This window comes from Diceros bicornis, chromosome 8, assembly GCF_020826845.1.
Source record: "Diceros bicornis minor isolate mBicDic1 chromosome 8, mDicBic1.mat.cur, whole genome shotgun sequence".
NCBI lineage: Eukaryota > Metazoa > Chordata > Mammalia > Perissodactyla > Rhinocerotidae > Diceros > Diceros bicornis.
The window spans coordinates 48,574,986-48,597,093 of NC_080747.1; the positions used below are offsets into that span (position 1 = coordinate 48,574,986).

Genomic DNA, 22,108 nt, shown 5'->3' on the forward strand with positions numbered 1-22,108 from the left:
CTCCTCTTTTTGCTGAGGAAGACCGGCTCTGAGCTAACATCTATTGCCAATCCTCCTCCTTTTTTTCCCCAGGGCCCCAGTAGACAGTTGTATGTCATAGTTGCACATCCTTCTAGTTGCTGCATGTGGGACGCGGCCTCAGCATGGCCAGAGAAGCGGTGCGTCGGTGCGCACCCGGGATCCGAATCCGGGCCGCCAGTAGCGGAGCACATGCACTTAACTGCTAAGCCACGGGCCGGCCTGAGAACCATTTTATTTACTTCATTTTCTTCTTAAAGTGGTATGGAAGACTCATAGTTGTAGAATGCATGAAATAATTCAGAATGTCATTTTGTGTGTGTGTGTGTGTGTGAGGAAGATCGGCCCTGAGCTAACATCTGCCAATCCTCCTCTTTGCTGAGGAGGACTGGCCCTGGGCTAACATCGGTGCCCATCTTCCTCCACTTTATATGGGACGCTGCCACAGCATGGCTCGACAAGCGGTGCATCGGTGCACGCCTGGGATCCGAACCCCGGACCACTGCAGCGGAACGCACGCACTTAACCACTTGCACCGGACTGGCCCCCAGAATGTCATTTTTGATAGCATATTACGAAAAACATAGACTATGGACTCAGGGGACACTGATTTACTTACACTATGTATTATTATGATTCACTTACCATTTGAGCCTATGTTTTCTCATTTGTAAAATTAGAAATTCGTACTTACAATTACTCTGCACATTTTTTTAGTCAGAATTCAGTGAAATAATAGAGATAAAGAAAAACATTGCAAAATGTAAAGCACTATGTAAATGTTGGTTATTTTTACTGTTTTCCGTTAGTATACTCCACAAACTATAACCTTTAGTAACATTCAAAATAATATTTATTCTTTTCAAGGCAGGCTGAAGGAAAAATAAATTAAATAAAATAAATCAAAATATAAGAATGAAATAAGCCTTGAGCAATAAATTTCAGGGGACAGGAGAATTGAAAATTTCTGTTGGAAATGAGGTTAATTATGATGGGAAAATGTTAATATGGAGTTTTGTGTAGTTACTTTTATGAAAATGCTAATCTACATAAGCACAATGTACACAATATTGATGACAAAATAATAAGGAAAATTACACAATTCTGATAAAATGTTATATGTAAATAGTCACTCAAACTTGTTTTCTTTTACACAGTAACTTTCCCTGATACACAACCACAACCACATAAGGCACTTAATAACACACGGTTTTATTAAACTAGCTGTATCATCAGGTGAGACTCAATAACAGGATACACTGAAAAAGTGTCATATTGCCTCTCGCTTACTGAAAGATACAGTAAGACGAACTCTTACAGGGTCTGATAAGGGCTGGAACTTGGCCAAAGAGTGTTGCTACGAGTCTTCAGTGAATTTAGGTCTTTTTTCTCAGTATCTAGTAATAAGACAGGTTCTTTCTTGGGCACTGGTGACAACATGTATATCACTAGTACCTAGTCTGCAAAAAGCTAGCATTGAGCAAAGCCCTTGGGAGTCTTACATAGCAGTAAATGGAAGGGAAGGGAGGGGGATTAGGGATAGCTTTTAAATTTGACTTTTATTCTGCTTAAAGTCAAACGGAATGATATGACCCTGCTTGTAACATCTCTCTGAGGCACAGTTCCAAGGAAATAAGTTCTATACTGATCCTTAATGTTAGTATGTCTATATTAAACTAAGTCCTTGCAATGTGTTTCATAAGAAATCAAACTTTTAAAAAAATCTCTTTTAACAGTGTTACTGCTTCACAAGAGTATATTCAGTTCAAATATGAATGTTCTGAGATAGGGTCATTTGGGGGAAGAAGAGGCTTTGTATTCTCCTTGCTTATTTTTCTTTGAATTGTCTGGTGGTTTTCTTAATGATAGGGTAAAATGCTTTTATAAAATAACTTTTCCAGCCTACCAACTGTAGGGACTCTTAGCTATCCCATTTGGTATTTCCCTCTATTTATCCTTTCCCTTCTTTTGTGCTATTTCACAACTGAACCCTCCTCTGCTTCCTGATCTATCCCTGATGTTCATCTATCTTGGCTGAGAGCTTATTTACTCTTGATCAGATACAAGGCTAAAAGCTGAGGAAATAATCTTGAACAAAACACATGTTAGTGTATAACCCCGTCTTGGTAAATTTGAAAAGACTCCTTGATGGAGATGGCATCCAAGCTAAGCCCTGAAGGATAAATAGGAATTAGCCGGGTACAAATGGGGCAGGAACACTGCAGCATGTGCAAAGGCCCTGAGGCAGAATGAATAGGGTGCAGTTGGGAAATTACTGGTAATTTTGTATGGTTTAAGAGTAGCGTTAAAAGATAAAGAAACATTATAAATAAACTGGAGAAATAAGCTCATACATGGCTTTAGGCACAAAGAAAAGGAGTCCAGCCTTTGTTTGGAGGGCAGACAGAAACCCTTTAAGGATTTTAATCTGAGGAGAGACATATTCTAATTTATACTCTACGAGATAAATTTTGCCCTCTGGCAAAAGGTAGAGAATTGTTTAAATAGGATAATTTCAGAGAAAAATAAAGAACGTTGATTTCCATTACATGGTGCCATTGTTAAATACATTTTGGTGTGATACTGTAGTCTTTACAAATCTGAAATCTAGATCATTGAAATAGAGCAAATGATACATGTATTAAATCTATACTAAAAGATAAATCTGGCAAGTCCAGAGTCATAGCAAGCAAAAATCTTGCAATAGTGTGTCATTGCTCCTTGGGTATGATTTGTGTGATTGAGACAATAGGCTGGTGAATCTTCTCACTGCATGTAAGATCATGCGGTTTTATCAGAGCAAAAATGATTGCAGAGCAAATCTCTTCTCTTCCCAGAGCATTATATGCTAATTAAAATATCTAAATGAAGAAAGGTGCATTCATTTAGAAAGCATTCTTCAGTGCCTATAGAATTCTTAAGAAACTACAAATGAGAGATATCATTATTTAAATTGAAAGAGTCAGAAAAATATGTGGTGTTAGCTTTTAACTGTTGCCTTACTACTCCATCAAGTAGTACGAAGTCAAAAAGAATTTTTCCATCAGCTAGAAAAATTTGCACAAAAAATGTGCTTATATTCCAGTAATGACACTATTGATGCATGTTTTTAAGGCTAATATAAAAATAATATTATGCAACTTTAATATTAATTTATTTTACTAATTAATTTTAATACTCATAAATAATATTTAATTTTCAAGTTATTATTAAAAATTTTTAATTTTATGTTTTCTTTTTGAAATATTTCAATAAATTTAGAAGAAACTGTATATTAGAATCACATTTTTACTGTTTATAATTTTAAGAATTCAATTTCACTTACTATTTTGAAACATGTTGCTAAATTTTATATTTGAATTGTGTTAAATGCCAGTGTCAGTAATTTTATTTTATAAATTCTGAATTTTTCTTTTTCAAAAATGGATACCAAAATACCAGTATTGCCATTTTGTTCTGGTATTGCTTTCATTAGGAAAACAGTTAAAAGGCTGCTGTATTCATCCATTGATGATGGTGGGCGGAACATAGATAGTGGTAACTGGGGAGGAGAAAAAGAAAGGAATGAGACAGAATTGACAAGACTTGGCAGTTTGGGGGATATAGTATATATGGAAGAAGAAGGGGAAAAAAAGATACTCTGCAGTTTTGTCTGAACTTTGAGTAAATGTAATTATAAACATTACCATTCACACAGAGAGGGAGGGAGCACAGGAGAAAGAGGAGGAAAGCTGAGGAGAGAGAGAGGAAACAGAACAAGCAAGAAGACAAATAGCAAATAGCATCACTTCAGAAACTGCTACAGTTTCAATGATTAAATGTCCAGAAAATTCATTACCCTTTCCCCCGGCCATCTTTATCCTGCTTTTGGAAGCTTTATATACACCAAATACACTGTGATGGATTTGGCACCTCTTCTGGGGCAGCAGAGTCAAGTTGAGGACATGTTAAAGAAAGCAGACAATGAATGACAAACAGCGGGATGCTCATCATGGGACTCCCTGCAGTTCCTTAAACCTGAGCTACTTTGAATCTGACTAGAGCCAATGCCTCTACAGTTTATTGCCAGTAGTGAGGTTAAGAGTAGTTTCTAATCTTACAGTGAGGAAGGTAGTGTGTGTGTATGGAGGCCTGGTGTGCTCTTGCATTCCTATGATGGGAATATGAATATATTTTCCCTGAAAGATGATTCTCTGCAGTGATTATTTCCATAGCATTGTTAGAACATTCCTTTGGATACATTATAGGTTTAATAACCTGTTAATATCTAGAAGAGGAATATAACCAGTTTTATTTGGAACTTAGAATGTATTGCCCCATTTAAAAAAATCTAGCTAGAAAATAATTTATGGACACAACTAATTGAAAACTACTTATACTTTACATTTATAAATGTCAAGTTTGAAAGTTTTGTTAAGATGAGTCAGTTTTAAGAGCAGCGGGGTAGACCAACAAGCTATTCTAATTTGTGTTAAGGAGACTATACTCAGAATTGCTCTTTACTTTTCAGCTCGGGAGCACTTTTTTTCTGATCTCTTCCTCTTTTTGTTTAGCCTCTTCCCCTATTTTCTGCATCTTTAGAAACTCAGATGATACTTAATGTGAAAAGAATGTTGTATATGGCTCTCTCCCTTTGTATGCCAAGTTTGAAAATTCTAAGGAGAGGTCTTTAAGTACTGTCAAAAAGGCCCGAAGCGTTAAGAAGCTTACTGAAGAGTTGACTGTGCTGTAATTTTTTTTTTTCTGTGACTAGAGTTGAAAAGCACAGTAAACAAGCCTGTTTGGCATTGGTCAAATGGCTGTTTTGGTACCCGAGTGGCACTCTGATGCCCTTGTATTGACTTATTTTTCTCTTGTTTAGGGCTCTTTGAATTGTTACATAAAAGTGGTTTCTAAAGTGTTAGGAAATCTTGAGGTGCCACTGGGAATCAGCAATGTAGGTGTTTTTCTTTTGAATTTTATTCCAGAAATCTCTACCACAGGACCTCTTGGCATGGGCAGCACCACCACCAGTACCACCCTGCGGACCACAACCTGGAGCCCGGGCAGGAGCACCACCCCATCAGTGTCAGGAAGAAGAAACTGGAGTACCAGCACCCCGTCTCCAGCTGTCGAGGTGCTTGACGACATTACCACACACCTTCCATCAGCGTCGTCCCAAATCCCAGCTCAGGAAGAGAGCTGTGAGGCTGTGGAAGCCCGAGAAATCGTGTGGTTTAAGACGCGTCGAGGACAGATGGCCAAGCAGCCGTGCCCCGCAGGAACTATAGGTAGGTCTGTGCCACAGAGCTAGGCTGAAGGTATGTTGTTACTTTGGCTTGCTTTTCTAGCCTTTTTTTTCTTTTTTCTTTTTTTTTTTTTTGTTCCTACATATTTTTGTTACTTCACATTTGGTTCAATTCTGAACTCAGCTAAATTCCCGCTTAAAGCAATGTGTTCTCAGGGTTTGAAAATGCAATCTGAAGAAGTCACAGGCGAGACTTTGGTGGGAAGACATGTGAGATCAGTAGTTCTCACCCAGGGGTGAGGTCTCTGGGTCGAGTTACAGTTAGACTGTGGATGCCCTGCCACTCCAGAGAGACGGCTATTCCATTCAGCAGCCCGGAGTGCATCGCTGGAACGTCAGGAGCCAGTTCTCATGCTTGTCACCAACTGTCAAATATTGATGACAGAAAATTAGGTTGAGGACTTCCGTTAGAAGGCGATCATTGAAACTACCTAAAATTTAACAAAAAAGGAAGTTTGACTATGCTTTTTACCAGTCATTGTAGCTGTCCTTTAATAGTCACAGGCTCTTAACGTTTTCACGGATGATGCTGACAGGAGCCAACCTCCCACTTACTCTCCATCCACTAGAGAGCAATGCTGTGTTGTTTTCTCTAGGGGATGGTTAAGAACGAAATAGCTCTTTGCCCTCTTTTTTTTTTTTCTTTTACTGTTAATATTCATAATATTCCCAAATAGTAACTATATTATTACTTAAAATTTTAAAGCCAGAAATAGTCTGATTTTCTTATTGTTACATACATTAATCTTCATAAAACTAATACTTGATACACTGAATAAAATTTGCATTATTCCATAAAATATGTAAATAAAACAAATTAAGCAATAGATGTCACTATACTATAGTTGTTAGGGACTGTATCTTTGGGTGATATTGATTTGGTTACTTTAAAAGGATTTGTCTTAGAAAAGTTCCAAAATGGCTATATCACTCTGAGTTTCATGGTATATGAAGTGGTGGGAAGACCAGAAAGTATATTGGTTTTTATAAAAGTATGTGTTTGATTTTTTTTTCAGCAAAGTGTTTAAAAATATTCTGAAATCTTCCTTCCCTTTACGAAGCGGGGCAATGTTTAGTTCTAAAGTTTTCTGTGGTCATGAAATCAGAAAACAGTTTGAAACCTTCTCTCTCAGCACTGTCCCCTTAGTTCTGGGCTTAGTTGCTTCATCTCTAAAAGAGAAATAACAACAGCCCCCCTACTTCAGACATTTGTTTGTGAAGGTTAGTGAAATACTTTATTTGAAAGCGTTTTGCAAACTACCAAGCACTGCAGAAATATGTCGTTCTTGTTCTGTGAAAATGGGGAAAAAGATTTAAAGGAAACCTTCTGAAGTCCTCCCAGGTGACTGTCCATACTCTGCCGTCTTCTTTTTACCCTTTCTCTGTCCCTCTGCTGCGCCCTTGGTGAGGCCCACACAGTCGCTCACTTGAATTATTGCAATAGCTACCTCACAACCTCCACATCGCTCCCTCAAATTCATCGTCCATGCCACTGTAACAGATATCTTTCTAAAACCTAAATCAGCTTATTTCTCTCCCCTGCTTAATGTTCTTCGTTGATTTTCCAGCATCCACAGATGACAGACAAGGGAGTTTATGATCTGGCTTTGCCTACCTTCCAACTCCGTTAAATAAAGCTCCCCTATGCAGTAGACCTCAGTTCAAAACACTTGAAGTTTCCCAAAGAGAGCATATTTTTCCTCCACCTGGAATGTCTTTTCCCACCTTCTTTTCCTGAAAGACTTACCAACGAATTCTTTTAAGACTCAAGTGCTACCTTGCCTCTGAAAAATCAAGTAATAAGCCCGGTGGAGGCAGGTACCACATCCATCTAATTCATGAAATTATTCCCTGTACCTGGTGTAGTTGCCATCGAGCGTTTTAGAAATATTGAATGTTTTTGTTTGTTGGATTACATTTCTCTGAAGCTGTTTGCTTGCCAGGCACTGTACATGGTGTTTAATCAACATTGACTCAGTTTAATGATCTCGTTTTTACCTTTTGCTTGTATTTAAACATGCCATGGATGTAAAGTGAGTGTAAAAAGCTGGTTTGAATATTTGCAGCAGACCTATTTCTCTCGTTGTTTTAGGAGTATCAACTTATCTATGCCTGGCTCCTGATGGACTCTGGGATCCCCAAGGACCCGATCTTAGCAACTGTTCTTCTCCTTGGGTTAACCATATAACACAGAAGGTAAATCGTGTCACCGACAAGGAAATCTTTGCCAAATCTGGATCCTCTGTTGTTGATTATAACTGTTGCAAACAAAATAGTCAAGATTTTTTTTAAAAAATTAATATGGAAAATTCTCCTGTTATAATTTCATTTAAGATTTAATGACAACCTCTGATATGCTATGAGCTAATTGTGGAATTTTGTTGTTCTTAAAGGGCAAATCCATGAAGTTCCTCTAAGCCAGGCAGTATTGTTTATAATAATTTTATTATTAATAAAATTTTTATGGTATGGTGAAACTACAGATATAAAAGTCCAAGAGGTATTATAAATCAAGCAAGCAAAAGCTTCTAGCATCCATACGTATGGATTTTCCTGTGGAAATAATAATTACAAAAAAAAATGTCTACCTTTGGAATTTTAAGCCATTTGATAAATGTTCTGTAACCGAATCCTTTATCAGTGCTAAAAGTATACACATGTGTGACAGAATCTTGCAGACTCAAATTTGCAGGGCTTATTTGGTTGCAATATGTTGAACATTTTTATTATTAATGCACTGTGGGGCTTTGAATTGATTTCATTACAAACAGAGACCAGATGTGCATTTATGCCAAAAGGGCTATGGGATGAATCCTTATTATAGCAATTTGTGTGGATTTATGCACTCCTAAAATGAAGAGTCCTTCTATGGTACATTAGCTATGCTGAGGAATTTCTGAAAGAGATTTTTCCTGAGAAATATTACAAATGATGGCCTTACTAAAAGCCTGTCTGTGCCATTTGCTCTTTTCTCTATTTGTTTTTAACCAGGCTGATCCTCAATAATATACTGTATAATAATCCATAAATATCTACCCAGTAGATCGTTTAGCAGATGAGCCATAACTATCTATTTACCCTAAATCATGGAAGAACAGTGGTTATATTGACTCTAGTTACCCTCTTACATATGCAGCTCCATACTTGTTGCTATTCATAATGATGCTTCTCCAGTTTCAGCACTGTTCCTGCCACAGTTTTTATGTCCTTTGATTTTATTACAATGTAGCTCAGACCCCAGGGCAAATAACTCTTGCTGGATGTGATCAGATTAAGAGATCAGTAGCGTATCTCCTTACATTAGCAACTTTTAAAAGATACTCCCTACATACTTAGCCCAGGGGTTAATATTAATTCAGTAATAATTCACCTAGAAAGCTGAGTGTTTTCATGATAATTCCTGAATGTGGTTGGACTGTTTTGTTGCAGAAATTACTGGGTGACTTTAACTGATAATGATGCTTAATTCTTTTCTTCCCTCTGCAGGCCTGCTAATCTTATGACAAAAGAGATAATTCTTTGCAAAAACCAGACAGCTGTGGCCCATTTGATTTATGGATGGGGTGTTTTTGTTTTATAACAGATACGTTCCATTCTTCCAGAGCATTTCTGTTTAATTCTGTAGAGTCTGTAAAATTATGTTATCTTATAATTATAATAAGATTATGGAATTTAGGCAATTGGAATTTATAATAATACCTTAGCTTGATTACTCATAAATTTATAAAATCTTCAAAAGGATAACAGAAGGCTTTGGAGCACTCTGAATCGGCTTGTATAACTAATCCTAGGTCAGTGTTGGAGCTGGAGTTTTAGCTGGGTCATGCTTATCAATACATCATGCTTAGCCACAGCACTGGTGAAACCATGAATGGATTATGATTGCCTTTATATCACACACTCAGTTACCTAGTCTCTCTTCACCTCTGTCCACTCTTTTACCTGGTGTATCCCTTATACCTCCAAATATTTATGCTACTCACTGAATATAATGCTAGTTGAACACGTTTCTTTACCATAAAATTCCAATACTTTTAAATATTAACATTGTAGAACGTCGAGAGAATTTGTATGCAGTGTTCACAGAGTTATTTCTGCATATTTTCTCTCTTTTCCCCAAAGCGTCTATTGCAGAATTCATACCTTAACTCATTTCCTCCCTCAGTACCAGAGTCCCAACAACCAACAGATGGAACATTTGAAGAGGGTTTGTTTACAGTGGTATTGAGGGAGCAAAGGCAAGCTGCAAGAGATTGAGCAGGAGCCCAGAGCTGGGAACAGGTGTTGGAGCTATTCCCAAGCCCAGACCTGTGGTCGCTGGATCAAAGGAGTGACTGAAAATTAGAAGTAGAGTGTCCTTGAGAGGAAAGATGACCTATAGATAAGAGACACAGCCTAGCCTCAGACAACTTATCGGAAAGAGATCTAGGGCAATAAATATCCTGACGTCCTTCTGCCTCTTTCCTCCATTCACCCACCCAGCCACCCCATTAGCCAAACCCAAGTGGAAGTTGGAGAGGAGGGGCTCTCTTGATGACAGCCATGTAAGTCCACCTCCTGGGGCAGAGAGCAGGATGGAGACAGATGGAAAATGACCTTGAACTAGCAAATGGAAAGTACCCAGCATAGTTCTCGGCTTTTTGCTCCCCTCCTCTCACTCTTCCTTCCTTTCCTATCTCCTTCTCCTCCTTTCTTCCTTCCTCTCCCCTCCCTCCTTCCTTTCCTTTGTCCTATCCCCTCTCCTCTGCTCCAACCTTCCCCTTTTTCTCTAATGGATTTTTTTATGCCATGTTGAAAAACTAAAGTGAAATAGGTGTCTTGAAAGAGTTATTCCTTCCCTCCTCCCCACTTTGTAGTTCTGTGGACTTCAGACTTTTAAGGTAAAGGAACGCTTTTTACGGACAGTGAAAGTATAGGTGAAAAAACAACATACACATGCCAAAAAGAAGGTGATTCTTTCGCTTAAACTGTGTATTCAGTTTCCCCTCCCCAGGAGTTTGTGGGTGAATGCACCCTGGAGTGTGAGACACCTCCTTTATGGCTTTATAGTGCCTCTGGGGAATTCCTGAGGGCTTTAAAGGAAAGAATACCTCTGGGTCATGGTCTCCCCATCTATACAATGGGGAGGATCATTCATTTCATTGTCAGTAGTATTCACTCACTGTATGTCAGACACCATTGTAGACAGCAAGTATATACAAATAAAGGAATCAGGATGCTTACTTTAGTTGGAAAAAGCAAACTTTATATTTTCATTTTCTCTAAGAAATGAGTTATGTTTTTTCCCCTGTAGTCAGGCCGAGAGGCAGAAAACAGGCAAAGAATCTTGAAGGTTTCTGACTCACCAATGAATTCAGGCCACTTATATACTGGTGAAATTATAGAGTAAATTCTGTGTGATAATAGAGAATGGATTATATTTCACCAGAGAAAATGTAAGCCTTTAAATTCAGAATATCACAAAAAAATTTGTTACGAACAAACTAGCCAGAATACTTTCATAATGATGAGATTTAATGAAAACATAATTTGTGCAGAAAGGGAAAGGCAAAAGTTGTACACAAAGGGACATTTACTCCAGCAACAATAGAAGGGGAGGAGGGGAGGGAGAGAGAAAGGAGAGATAGATAGGTGGGTGGGTGGATGGATGGATGGTTGGATGGAAGGAAAGGTAAGTACCAAGATAAGTAGATGGATGGATAGAAAGATAGATGGATAGATATTTGTTGTTGTTTGTGCCATCAAGTTGATTCCCAATCCTAGTGACCCTGTGTACAGCAGAGCAGAACCTTGTCCAGTCTTGTGCCATTCTCTCCTCTTCAGGCGCTATACCAGACAATGCTCCACTATTCATAGAGTTTTCACGGCCAATTTTTTTGGAAGTGGGTGGCCAGATCCTTCTTCCTAGTCTGGAAGCTCTGCTGAAACATGTCCACCATGAGTGACCCTGCCGGTATTTGAAATACTGATGGCATAACTTTCAGCATCATAGCAACATGCAGCTGCCACAGTATGACAACCAACAATGGGTGGTATGGTTCCCTGACTGGGAAATGAACTCAGGCCTCGGCAGTGAGAGCACTGAATCTTAACCACTAAATCACCAGGGCTGGCTATAGATAGATATATCTTCAAATTAATGTTTTAAAAATATTTTCCGGTTTTTATTGAAAGCCAACAAATTAGTTCAGAGATCTGCCTCCTCAAAACATAATTAGCGAAATATCCTATTTTCTTACCTTTCTTAATAACTGCCTACTAAAATCGTAGTCTTCTGGCTTCAGCTGGATCTCTTTCTTAGACTCACAGTTTCGAAAAGGAAAATTCTATTTTGCATACCTTTAAAGAGTTTATTGCACTTTTTAATCCCTCCAGTCTTTTTCAATTTAAAATTCTGTGAAAATAGTTTTGAATAGCTTCCATATTTATTTACATGTAAAATGAGGTCTGCTTCCTACTTCATTATTTGATCCAACTACTATATGGGAAATACATGCCTGAATTGTCACTGAGAAATAATCTTTCCGTTTCCAGCAAACTGAAGTGTCTTTTCTTTTGTTTGTACACAAGCTACTGACAGATTTGAGACAAGTAGGGTTCTTCCTCCATTTTCTAAAGAAGGATGTGAAGATCTGGATATACTGTTGCTATTTTACAGTATAAAAAGAGCCAGTTATTTGCCCTGAAAGACTAGGTTGAATCCTGTCACCTAGATTTTAATGTTCTCATTCTTTTAATCTCTATAGATCTAATATGAAATGAAAGTAAATTGCTTTTTGATTTTATCAGAGGTTGGTGGGGTTTCCAAGACTTCAAGCTGATTTAACCTACTATTAATTGTAAGACAGAAGTATTTTATTGTTTATATACCTACTTGACTTAGATTTATAGCAAAATAGGTAGATCTTTCAAAGAAATGGTAGCTATGTACTTAAACACCATGAATAACTCCTTCATAAATTGCTTTGGCACTGGATTCATGTTTGATGTAATAAATCTCATAAGATGCCAAAGCTTATTTCAAAGAAAATTGTTTTTACTTGTGTCAAAATTTGAAATGTAAATAGTATCCATCTCTGTCATAATTATTATTCTTAACTAAAGCTGCAGGGTTTCCCCTCCCCTCTTCAAGTCCTGGATATAATCCTATCATTTCAATACAGGCGTTAATTTACTAATCCTCACAAAACTCATAAGATTTCTCAGTGTACATGTGCTTATTTCTGAGAAATAGTTTTTGTAGAATTTAGTAAAAGAAGTGTTAGAGATAGACATTGTAACGAGGTCTGTAAGCTAGGATATGTGAAATAACGTTATTTCAACCCTGCCTCTTTGTGCACAGAAGACTTGAGACAGATTGAAGATATGTATGTATTTTTGAATGGAAATAAGATAATTGTAGTCCATGAGAACTGTAATGAGAGAAATAAATATGGCAATCAAAAAGACAGTGGAGTAGCTTCTGGATGCCACTGGAAAGAATATGGTCAGTGAAGACCTGGTCTGGAAAGGCAACCTTTGAACTTAGCCATGAATGTTGAGGTCATGGTGGCGATGGGAGAATCCGGTTAACAGGCACCACCACCAAGTTATGTAAATAAGAAACTTGGGGATGGCTCTTGGTGCCTCTCTTTTCTTCCTCTCCCACATCCAATCAGATAGTAGATGTGTCTGTACTTGTAAATTCCTCCCAAATCAGGCCACTTTTCACTTTCCTCCACTGCTACTACCCTAATCCACAACAGCTTTTTTTACTGCTGTAGCCTCACAGCAGGTCTCCTTTCATTCACTCCTGAGCTCTCTAATCTTGAGTTCATTTCAACTACAATCCTGATCAGACCACTCCTGTTGAGACACTTTACACCTTCCCTTGCTCTTAGCACAATTCCCAAAATCTTCATCATGACTTCCAAATGGGGACTCCTGAATCTGCTCCTGGCTCACCTCTCCAGCTGCCTGAAGTCCAGTAACAGTGCCCTTTGTGCATTTCCTGAGACTCCATCCCCTCCCTCCAGACATCTGTGCTCTCTGTCTGGAGGCCCCACCTTCATCCCAACCTAATTCCTTCTTTTCCATTCCATCTCAGATTAAACATTCTTCCTCCGAGAAGCATTTCCAAATTATTCCCCAACTTCATACACCAGGTTAAAATGCCCTTAAACTGGGATTCTATACTGTACTCAACAAAATTGAAATTAAATAATTGTGTAGTTAATTTAACAACCCTTTCCATTGCTAATACGTAAGCTCCTTGTTATTGGGAACCATTTTATTCACCATTATATCCCCAGACTTTAGCACTGTCTTATTAGAAATTCAAATTTTGGTTAAAGAAAAAATGAAAATATCGACTGATCAAACAATTGGTGAAATGATAGATAAGTAGATAGATGAATAGGTAGATAGATATAGTCATCCTATCTTTTAAGACCCAGATATAATATATTTTTAATACATGTACACACACCATTTGTACTATGTAGGTATCAATATTGAATTCTAAAGGTAGAAAATGTATATATTTTTTCTTTTTGTTGTACTTCCGTACTCGGTCTTCTCAAACTATGGTTATCCTAGACTTTAGTTTTTATATAGCATCGTTTTGGCTTTCTCCCCACCAGTCGCCATCAGTATTCCATCTTACCTGGTCACCCTCAACTTATCTTTTAGGGTTCACTTGGCTGTTACCTTCTGTTGCTTTCCTACCCCATATCTAGGTGTTTATTACCCCTTTACTATATTTCCATAATATTTCGTTTACATTTCTGTTATTACAGTTGCATTGTTGAATTAGTATTACCTGCCTTTACGCACTCCTCTCCTCTCTCAATCCCATCTGGCAGAATGTGAGCTTCCTGAGTGCAAGAGCTATGTAACCTTCGTCTTTATTGCCTCAGGAAATAGTGTACAAATGGTTGTTGAATGAATAGAAGATTTATACTACAATTTCTTCAATTTTAAGAGGAAGAGAAGAAAAAATGAATAATTAGTTATATTACTTTTTTACTTCAAAAACATACTTTTCGGGGCCAGCCCAGTGACATAGTGGTTCAGTTTGTGCGCTCTACTTTGGCGGCCCAGGGTTCGCAGGTTCGAATCCTGGCTGCGGACTGATGCACTGCTCATCAAGCCATGCTGTGGTGGCGTCCCACGTACAAAGTGGAGGAAGTTGGGCACAGATGTTAGCTCAGAGCCGATCTTCCTCAGCAAAAAGAGGAAGATTGGCAATAGATGTTAGCTTAGGGCCGATCTTCCTCACGAAGAAACAAAAAAAATAAACAAATAAATAAAGTACTTTTCATATTTTCATTATAAACATTTTTATAATTTATTTGTACTTTGTTTTTTTCCCTACAACTTTCTTGTTGGTAAACATTGAGTTTCAGAGTTCTTTTGTGGTCTTAATAGATTTATTCTTCATAAATAAACACATCTTGAATGCTAAAATGTGACTACTATTTTTTAAGGTAACCCACTAGTGATTTTCATATTTTGATTTCATTTTCACATTTTCACACTGTTTTACAAAACTGCGCTTTCTGCTATTGACACATATATAGGCAGCATCATTATCTTTTATGTTGAGAATAGTTATATTTTGACTTATTAGTCATCTATATTTTCAACTTTTTCATTATTATACACAATGAAAAAGTTTACATTTTTATATAAGGAAATTACATAGGCCTTCTTTTCTGCCTTATCATGTCCCTCCCCAATGTTATAATAATTAATATTGAAGACTATACTTGTACAACTACACAGAAAAAAAAAGAAATGAGATTACAGTATGAAAATACCAGTGCTATTATTTCTTTTTTTATGTTTCATAAATAATTTTCCTTTTCATAATGTTCCCTGATAGATGTAATGAAAGTCAGTATTTACATCCTTACTTTTGAAGATACTATGTTGACAAAGAAAATGTATTGTCTAGTTCGATAGATCTCAAACTTTTGTCAATATGGCCCATTTAAGTGAATCAAAAGACTGCAGAGGTCCATCTGCCCTGACATTTTCTCATAGAAAAAGTACTATGTAGTAATAAAGAAATAGAAGAAAACAATATATAATAATAATAGTAACGGAAATCAAACAATTACACAAGAACACGATTAACAAAGTAAGACAATAGTAATTCTATAAATATATTCATTATTACAAGAATAGCATAGGTGGAAAATTACAACAGGTGCAAGACACTGTGAATGGTGCATTGATCAAAAGAATACCCCTTTGGAAAATTATAGGAGTTCTAGCTGTCTGGCTATTCAGGTGCGCAGTAAGAGTTTCGCAAAGTTACCAAGCAATTGTACCAGATGTTCAGATTTACTGATGGAATACTTAATTTGAATGCTTAGTGAGTACTATCATCTCACTAATTTAACTGAATTTTGTAAATTGTTAATTGATTTACTAGATTAGCGGTAAGTAGCCCTAAATTGTATGTAAAAATTAAAATGTATGCATTATAATCACATTTATGTCATTCTTTGACCACTTAAAGTACTTTCATGATTCATCAGTGGGCCATGAATGCTACTTTGATCTACACTGATTTTGTTACATACTTATCCTTGCAGCTTATCATATATCCCATTTAGTCTTAACAGATGTCTTAAGTTTGCAGGCCAGGACCATACATATTTTACTAACTCTTTAAACTTAGTGCTGGTGTTTTCCATTTTAAGGATTTCTAAAAAGTACCAATTAACAATATAATAATACTTTAACATATTCTTGTTATAATATATTATATATAATATAATATAATATATTAACATATTCTTCTTGTAAAACTTACATATTACAGAAAAGGATTTTTCTTTGGAGTCCCATCTTTCAGACTTTGTTCTACATATTTAAATATATATACATATGTAAACACATAAAATGTTATATATATTTTTCATAAGCAGCGTGTTTATATGCTACTTATGTTGTATGTTTATATTTCACAAATAACATGCTAAAGTATATTAGCATATATAGAACTAATGTTTTATACTTGCGTTTAACTCAACAGTACATGTTGAAGATTAATGTTAACAATATTGTTCTCCTTCATACTTTTAAACTGTTGTATAATATTCCATAGTATTTATATACATGAGCAGTTTTCTACGATCAAAACTCATTTTATTTTCTGTTATAAAGAAGCTAGAATGAACATCTTTGAACGTTTCTCTTTTATACCTGCGGGATTATTTCTTATGGTTGATAGTGATAGAAGAAATCTCTGGGTTACACAATCTTCACATTTCAAAGTTTAATAGACACTAGTAATTTGCTCTACATAGGGGCTATACAAATATACACTTCTGGTAGTAGTTTATGTTGGTGATACACAGTTCTACAAATCCTAGACAACACTTTATGTTACTAAATTTTTTTTGCTTTTTGAATTAGGATTTTTCTATATGCTTGAGGATGTGATTGTTAATAATTTAGATGTTCCAATCCCTCCAACTTATTCATTTGTTTCTTTAGCATGCGATTCTTCTGCAAACATTATTATTAAGCATCGCTGAGTAGATAAGCAAGGACCTGTTTGACTAAAAGTTTTATTCGTGCTCCTTGTAGCTTTCTGAATATCCATTAAGGAGATAGCCTTACAAAGAGATGACCTTTCTGTTTGTGATAAGTTTTATACTGGGCTGTGTTAAAGAAAAAAAGAAAAGAAAACCATTTTATAAATAATGTCATTGTTATATATTTAAGTAGTAATAGGGCAATTTGGAAAGATGCATATCAAACCATTAACGATCTCTGGGAAGTGGGAATATACAGAGGCAAAAGAAAAGACATTCATTATTTTTGCGTTGTATACTTTTATCTGTATTGTGTAAATATGTTTTAATCTTATTTTTGTTTATTAATTTAAATTTAATTTAGTTTATTAAATTAAAAATTAATTAAAAGAACGTGACAACTTGGGAAATTACACTTATTGGTGTTTGTTTGTTCTTTTAAGTTCCCCACGCCTGTCTTACAAACTAATAGATATTCCTATCTTTTTATTACCCAGAGGTATTAAGTTTGTTCAAGTGATCATAGAGCATTAGTTTTTGTCTCTTCTAACGTCTTTGGAGTGTTGACAATTTGACATATTCTCGTAGAATATACTTGAAAAATCAGCATGTAGTTTCAGAAAAGGAAAAGGCTAGAAACTGAGCAGTAGTTTGCTACCCAGTGCATTGGGAACAAAATCTCTTAGTAAGAAGATGAAAACCACCTTGAAAAGCAGGGATTTTATTTGGATGAAAATTTTCTGAGTTTAGCTGCTGGTGAGTATTCATTGTGAACTAAGGGTTAAACTAGGCATGATGAAAAATTTGTACTTGCCTCGAGAACTTAGAACATGGTTAGGGTTTCACAATGCAAACTCACCAATGTCCAATTTAGAAACTTACAAAGAAAATCAATCATAGGGCAAACCTTAGACTTAACTACCCAAATGGATAATTAAGGTGAGAGAAATTTATAGAAGTGAGATTCCTCAGGAGGAGCTTCCTAAAGACATGAATTTCAAGTCAGGTATTGAAGAAAAAGATGGATTAGCAGGAAAACTTGGGAAATGTATTCCAGGTATAGATGGAGTTTAATAGCTATTTCTTGCCTCAATGATTATAACTTATATACAAAAACAATTGTCCAAAGAGACCAATAAAATTACTTATTTATGATCTCTTTCCTTTTTATTTTGTTTTGAAAATTGCAGTTGAAATCCGGAGAGACAGCTGCCAACATCGCTAGAGAGCTGGCTGAACAGACAAGAAATCATTTGAATGCTGGAGACATCACCTACTCGGTCCGTGCCATGGATCAGCTGGTAGGCCTCCTAGATGTACAACTCCGGAACTTGACCCCTGGTGGAAAAGACAGTGCTGCACGCAGTTTAAACAAGGTAAGGACCTCAGTTATATATATCTTTAAAGTTCTAGTAAAACAGTGAGACTCTCCTGATTAACTTCTCTCTTTCTATACAATCAGATTATTCTAAAGGGAATCACTGATTATATTCAGTTCACTTCACTACTTCATTATAATAATGACCCTATTTGGCTTTCAATCTACAGAAACAATAAATGATAATCTTTCTGTATATTTTTGAATTTACAGTTCTATTTTTCATAGTAGTTACTCCGTTTTGGATGCTAAATATGACAGTTAATATGGATAAATGCAATTTATTTTCTTTCTTTTTTTCTTTCAAACCTTTAAATTAAAATAATTAACAATAACACAAATGTCTAATCAATAAGTAGGAATTTAGAAAATTAGCGACAATGAGAAAGGATATTAGTAATCCATTACAAATATTTTAAAAATGAAATAATTTAACCTAATGAATTTTACATTTAAAAACTCATGGGAGAAGTTTTAATTTTTATTTGCTTTTGATTTTTTAATTATTCGGATTTTGCATCACTACCATTAAAACTTAAAGGGTTTAAATGTGTTTCAGCAGATTTAAATTGTGAATAATGAAAATAATTCATTTTTTAATTCTCAGGGAAGACACATTTCGTGTATTTTTATTTATATTTATAAATATATAATATATATAAGCATTATATACACATATATAAGCATTTTATGTGGGTATTGTGTAGAACCTATATATTATATAAGCATTTTATTTACATAAATATATAAAATATATTTTAAATACTTATAAGAAATATATTTTATTTATGTAACAAAATATCACGTAGTGAATTAACCCCATGGGGAAATATTAGAATTGCTGCCATCAGATGACATGTATTCCCTGAATGACATTTGTGTAGTAGAGATGATCAGTTATTAAAACTGAATTTTAAGGCAGTTTTAATTCAAGAGTATCAATGATGGTCTTACTACTTAAAAAAGCAAGCATTTGGCAGTGACAGACTAATGTCCTCTATAGAGTTCACTAAATGAACATTTTCCTTTAGGATGAAAAAATGACTTTGTGGAGTAGTTTTTAATATGTTTAGTTCTTTTCTGTCTTATTAGACTGAGAATCTGACTCATCAAGATGGAAGACATTTTTTAAATAATGATGGTTTGACATAGAAAAGCCAAATATTTTATCTGGCAAATATAGTTTTTCCTGCAATTTCATCCTCAGAAAACGAATTCTGTTTTATCTATTAGATATAAATTACTATTAAAGTTTGTTTCATGCTGAGCATAAAGAAGTTATTTTTGTCACTTATACCTCTTGATAGAATCAAAGCCAAGCTCCTGATAGAATATAATCCGTAGCTGCATATGTAATCTGGGCATGCTGTGATTTTAATGTTATTACCCAGGCTGACCTGATGCTATTAATGAATATTGCTGCCAGCTATTGTTATCATAATGTACTGGAGGTAGTAATTTCTATTAATGTTACATATCCATAACATTACTTGTTACAGCAATATTTTGTATCTTTATTTAAAAATGGTGTTGATGTCTGACAATATCAGGTAAAGCTGGCAATTAATGTCACATTCTAACTGGCTACAGCTAATCGGCTTCCTACTCTGAATATCAAATAACTACATAATGGGAAAATTTCCATTTGTGAAGCTTTTTAATGCTCTCTTTTGTTTCCTATTTGGCTCTTTTCAATTGTTTATATAGTGTGGTTCTCATGTGTTAATTTGCATGATGGGGTAAGGAGATGGGAGGGCAAAGGTTATTCACATGCTTGCTGGCTTGTTCTCATTTCCTGTGGTTCCCACTGTTCCCTGAAGCAGTTATAACCCATCAGATTTTCAAAGTCAACTTGATACAAATCAATTGCACTCCACATTGAAATTCTGGAAGGTTTAGAGTCTTGCAAAACCAAGATGCGAGTCAGTGATCCAGATGACAGCGCTGGCAATTTACTTGCACTCATTCCTCACTTAATTCTTTAGAGGAGTAACCGCTCTATGCTCATTGAAGAATGCATGAATTAAAGTTGGGAGAGTATTAGCCACACAAAAGGCATCAGAGTAATTGCTTCTTAAAACTGGGTAATTTTCTCCTTCAACAATCAAGGCTACTGAGGGAAAAAAATAGAGAAGAGAAAAACTACAATCTAATTTATAAAATTTTGGTTCATTTATTTAAACAGGGCAAATAAACTTATTAATTACTCGTTTTATCAGCAGGAAAAAATGTTTGGGACTGAATATGTGTTGCTGTTAAGCTTTTGCCCAGAAAAGCATTACTTTGTATGCACATAAATAAACAAACAAAAACAGACTTTTAATCCCACAGAGATTTCTAAAATGTATAAGTTTTTTTTTGTCAAAACTGTCAAAAGAAATTCTTCAAAAATAAAAGCCGTGATAAACCAGGAGCTTGATCATATTCTTTTAATTAAAAGTTGCTTATCTCTTGGTATGTGTCCCTTAGAATCAAATAGTCATAATCAATGGGCATTTCTATTTTCTGGACAAACAGAACTTTTTGTACGTATGAACAAAAGGTTTGTGGTGCGTATTAACCATGTATATAATCTGTAAACCACAGACAATGTACTATCTGAAAAATGGGTTCCAATTTTTGACATCATTTACTTAACTTCGTATGTCTTCATTTGTGGCCCATGAATTAATAACTAACTTCATGTGAAATGATTCATGTCAAAAGAATGAAGTATGTTGATTTTTACTAATTTCTACTAAATTTGTTCCAAGATTTCTTTCCATCATTAACAGCTTTATACCACCCAGTTTTCACTTGAGTTACTATTTTTCAAGCCATTGCTTACCTTTTGCTGCTGCTTAGCTTTCATTCTCTTCTAGAAAGTCGTGCACAACAAAATAAGGTGTTTGTGTAAATGTGTTCTTTTATTTTTCTTGTTTTCTTCTGTCACTAACTTGTTTTTTCTATTCTGTGTTTAATCTGCTGTCTTAATGGATTCAGCTTCAGAAAAGAGAGCGCTCTTGCAGAGCCTATGTCCAGGTACTTTCTGCGTTTTTATAAATGGGTGAAGTTGTTGAATTGTCTCTGTTTGGTAATAGCATGTATGGGCGTCTGATAAAAAATGATGATGTACCTGTTGAACTAAAGGAATTTCAGGGAGGGCAAAGGGGGTGGGAATGGGAAGACATATGAAAGGGTGTGTGCTTAAAGGAAATTTGGCAGTGCCAATGTTCTGTCACACAAAAGGAACACAGACTAACAAGGAGGTGCAACTTGGCACCTGAGAATTTTGACCATCACTAAAAGGTGAGTTGGGTATAATCTATAAATATCTAATTTGTTCATAGAAGTGTATACAAAAACATTTCATTAATACATTGGGGCAGCTAATATTTGAGTAGCAAGTCATTCAGAAGTGACACTCAGAGTCATGTAAGACAATGAATAGTCCAGGATACTTGGAATATCATGCTTCTGTACCAAAATGTTCAACACGTGTTGTGACTGTCTTACTTTCCCACCCATTATAAAATGTTAATCCCAATGTAAATGTAATTTTTCTCCAGTTAACATGTTGCAATTTGTTTCTAAATAAGGTAGAAACCATCCCTATGTTTAACAATTCTGTGTGAAAAAGAATCCCAGAAACAATCTTTATAGTTCTTTTTACAAGGGAAGGAAGGCAGGAAGGTAATGTAGATTGGTAATGGATAGAAAAATGTTCCCTTCTTCCCTTCTAGGTTCTTTGGCTGGTTTAATAATTAAATTGACATGAGAGGGATTAACAGAAGAAAAACAAATTTAATTATGTATGCACGGGAGCCCCACAAAGATATGAGACTCAAAGGCAATCAGGCAATTGAGGCTTATGTACCATCCTGAGCTAAGGAATGGAATAGGGGCCTGGGGCTT

General features: G+C 35.7%; 1 protein-coding gene across 14 annotated transcripts in view; it reads left to right on the forward strand.

Moving 5' to 3' along the window:
- The window catches only part of ADGRL3 (adhesion G protein-coupled receptor L3), a 784,802-nt gene that overhangs the window by 620,052 nt on the left and 142,642 nt on the right, over positions 1–22,108 (forward strand). For 9 of the 14 annotated variants that reach the window (XM_058547158.1, XM_058547157.1, XM_058547171.1 and 6 more), the window contains 4 exons: positions 4,986–5,288; positions 7,398–7,501; positions 18,027–18,212; positions 21,197–21,235. In XM_058547158.1, coding sequence (XP_058403141.1) covers positions 4,986–5,288; positions 7,398–7,501; positions 18,027–18,212; positions 21,197–21,235 — 632 coding nt within the window. The remainder of the gene's footprint in view (positions 1–4,985; positions 5,289–7,397; positions 7,502–18,026; positions 18,213–21,196; positions 21,236–22,108) is intronic. The other 5 variants (XM_058547162.1, XM_058547167.1, XM_058547160.1 and 2 more) reach the window with 3 other exon arrangements.